Source organism: Xiphophorus hellerii, chromosome 6 (genome assembly GCF_003331165.1).
Source record: "Xiphophorus hellerii strain 12219 chromosome 6, Xiphophorus_hellerii-4.1, whole genome shotgun sequence".
In the NCBI taxonomy this organism is placed as follows: domain Eukaryota; kingdom Metazoa; phylum Chordata; class Actinopteri; order Cyprinodontiformes; family Poeciliidae; genus Xiphophorus; species Xiphophorus hellerii.
The window spans coordinates 2,037,794-2,040,784 of NC_045677.1; the positions used below are offsets into that span (position 1 = coordinate 2,037,794).

At 40.4% G+C, this 2,991-nt stretch overlaps 1 protein-coding gene across 1 annotated transcript in view; it reads right to left on the reverse strand.

Annotated features, from left to right (window-relative positions):
• LOC116721199 (ras-related protein Rab-3A-like) overlaps positions 1-2,689 on the reverse strand; it is an 18,837-nt gene extending 16,148 nt beyond the window's left edge. Inside the window, exons 1-2 of the mRNA XM_032564779.1 lie at positions 2,509-2,689; positions 562-786 (exon numbers count right to left, since the gene is read on the reverse strand). Of these exons, the coding sequence (XP_032420670.1) occupies positions 562-786 (225 nt within the window). The 5' untranslated portion in view covers positions 2,509-2,689. The remainder of the gene's footprint in view (positions 1-561; positions 787-2,508) is intronic.
• Positions 2,690-2,991: the final 302 nt, after the last annotated feature.

A 2,991-nucleotide genomic window follows, 5' to 3' on the forward strand; every position in this document is an offset into this window, starting at 1 on the left:
CATTAAAAACATGGTTCAACCAAGCTAGTGCGCAAAAATGATATATCTTACCTTACATATGAATGCTTGTCTGTCTAAGTAATTGTCCAATAAAATATTTGATAGTACATTTTAAACAATGCGATAGTTAGTGGGCGCTGAAAACTCTGGCATTGTTAGCTTCCGCACCTCCTGTTTTTAGCTGTAGATTGTTGATCCACTTTTCTTGTATTTTTTCTGTAAGTTTTTTAAAATTAACTTCCCTGTGACCCTTGGAACACAAAAATAACGTTTATCTTTCTCTCTACTAGAATGGTTGGAACACACACAACACAGACTTTAGGCCATTTGAAGCTGAATCAACAGATGTAAATGGGCTGCATTTACTTCTTGCCCTCCATCTGCATTGAGTGACGTCGGTACTATGTCATCTGCAACCCAGCAATAAGAGAAATAAAGGGAAATTGACAACAAAAAAAAAGGTACCAAATAGGCAGATCAAAGTTTTAAAAAACATGGCCACAAACTTCGGAATGGTGCTCCTCTAAAAACAAAGTGTGCCGACAAACCTAGAGTCCTCACCCAGATCTGTAGTTTTATCCTTTTGTCGTTCCTATAGATGGTCTTGACCTTGAAGTCGATTCCCACCGTGCTGACAAATGCCGGCGTGAACGAGTCATCTGCATAGCGGAAGAGGAAGGAGGTTTTTCCCACGCTGCTGTTCCCAATGATGAGGATTTTAAACATGTAATCAAAATTCTGGTCCGAGGATTCCTTCTGTCCATATGTCGCATTTGCAGATGCCATCTATACATGAACAAACAGGCAACAATTAGCATCTGAAGTTTACATACTTAGGAAATAATAAGCCATCATTCAAACAGAGACCACACAAAACACTTGAATACAACAAGCACATGCTTTCAGCTATGTCACAGAGGAACCACTGACTCCATCTGTTTTCATTGTTTCTATTTGTTCTCTCCAGACTTTCTCTAGGACTTTACCGTCCGAGTTTGAGGTAGAACATGAAGACATGGCCAGAAGCTTGGGCCTCACAGCAGTGTTGTGTTCTGCAAACTTTGCAGCTTCAGGTTTTGTGCTATTATAGTTGGATCATTGTGTTTTAGATTAATTCAGAATGAATCTCAGTTTCCATTTTAAACTTTATAGCAAGACTCACTTGTTCATTTCAGCTAATTTTCCATCTGTACAGTTATGATATCACATCAGCAAAACAGGTGATGCTGCAAAAAACTGTTGTAAAGGAGGAACAAATTTGCTTCAAAGAGAAGAAGGCTTTTGGATTTCCATGAGCATCTAAGCTAGTACCAAGCTATCTATTCCCCAGGGTGCACTACAGAACAGCAGACTCTGAATATCAGCACCAGAAGGATGTGAGTTCATCTGCACCTGTAGGGGGGCGAACAGTTTGGACAACAGCCGTGTGATGAGAAACAGCAAAGACAGCAATTCTGTCCAAGAAAACAATAAAAACAAAGTAAAATTCTCCAGAAAGTAGTGGCATCATCTCTGTCCTCAGATAGAAACTTCTGATCTGTCTCCAGCATGATGGAGCACCATGTCATAAGGCAAAGTGAACGAAGGTCTCAGAGATCTGATAATCCAACTTCAAGCACCAAGGAGACAAGAATGGATCACCATCAGTCAGGATGCAGTTCAGAAGCTGAAATCCAGCAAAGCACAGAGTCACATAAGTTAGGAAAAGTGGATATCAGCACTGTAAATACTGACTCTGTAGATATTTGATTCATTAAAAAAACTGTTTGAGATTCAATCTATGGAAAACATGGGAATGAACAGGCTCAGTGTAACCAAGACAACCTGCACCTATGTTGGTGATAGATGTTTTGAGGGAGAAAAAAAACACTCTCTGGGACTCCCACTGAGAGCAGTCCACCGCCATCCTCCCTTTCCCAGCCTGGAGTACTTCATCGTCCCACCAGTCAGACACAAACCGCACACCTTCGCCTCATGGAGGATAAGAGGGCGGAAATAGAAAGGCTTAACAGACTAAGCATCAACTAAACTGACTGTCCTATCGCCTCCCATCCAGGGACGACAAGAGCCTGAGCCGGACAGGCCAAGTCGCTGGTAACATGCTTCACAATGCCGTAAAAACAAAAAAACAAAACAAAAACGGAGACATTGTTTCATTCATCTGTGTCTTATTCCAGTTATTGCTTCTGATCTTCCTCTCCTACGTAAAACGGCCTGAATCCCATAACCATCCAGTAACAGAGCTTAGCTTGAATTATGTAGCTGTACTCTCAAAGTTAGCTCGACACAAGCCCTCCGGTTTATGACGGACTGTTCCATGTTAGTTACTGCCGTTCAGCGTTGATAATAAACATTACAGCATTAATTATTAACAACAAATAATTAATGCTGGTAAACGGCTAACTGAATCCAGCTATAGTTAAATGTGACTGCAGGAGCTAGCTAAGCATCCCAGCTATGTCAAATGAAGGTTACTCTTGCTTATTAACAACTACCTAAATCACTGACCTCGTAATGGATAAGCTCCGTTCTTTCTGTTTCCGCTGTTGTAATGAACACAGCCTCGCTACTCAAGATAAGCCAGGGTTTACCATGAAATGGGTGATTTTTCCCTTAGCTTTCCTGCAGCGGCTAGTTCAGAGCCCAGCGTTGCACCTGCACGAGCAGAATGTAAGAGTTATTGGCAAGACAGCTGACCAATCAGAGCAGAAACTTGGTTGATTTACCTCTACAAACCCCGCCCCGTTTATGCAGGAGTCTCCAGTGTTGATATAAAGAAGACTGTATTACAGATTACAGTATCCTCAAATCCAGCACATTTACACGTCTTAATTACCAAAAACCGATTAAACCAAAACAATCATACTGATTAATTTAAATTAAACTATAAACATTCCAATTTAATCCACACAATTCTGAAATGTGATTTTTCAGTGTAAAATCGGAATTGGTAAAAAAAAAAAAATAAATAATAATAATAATCTCTATTTT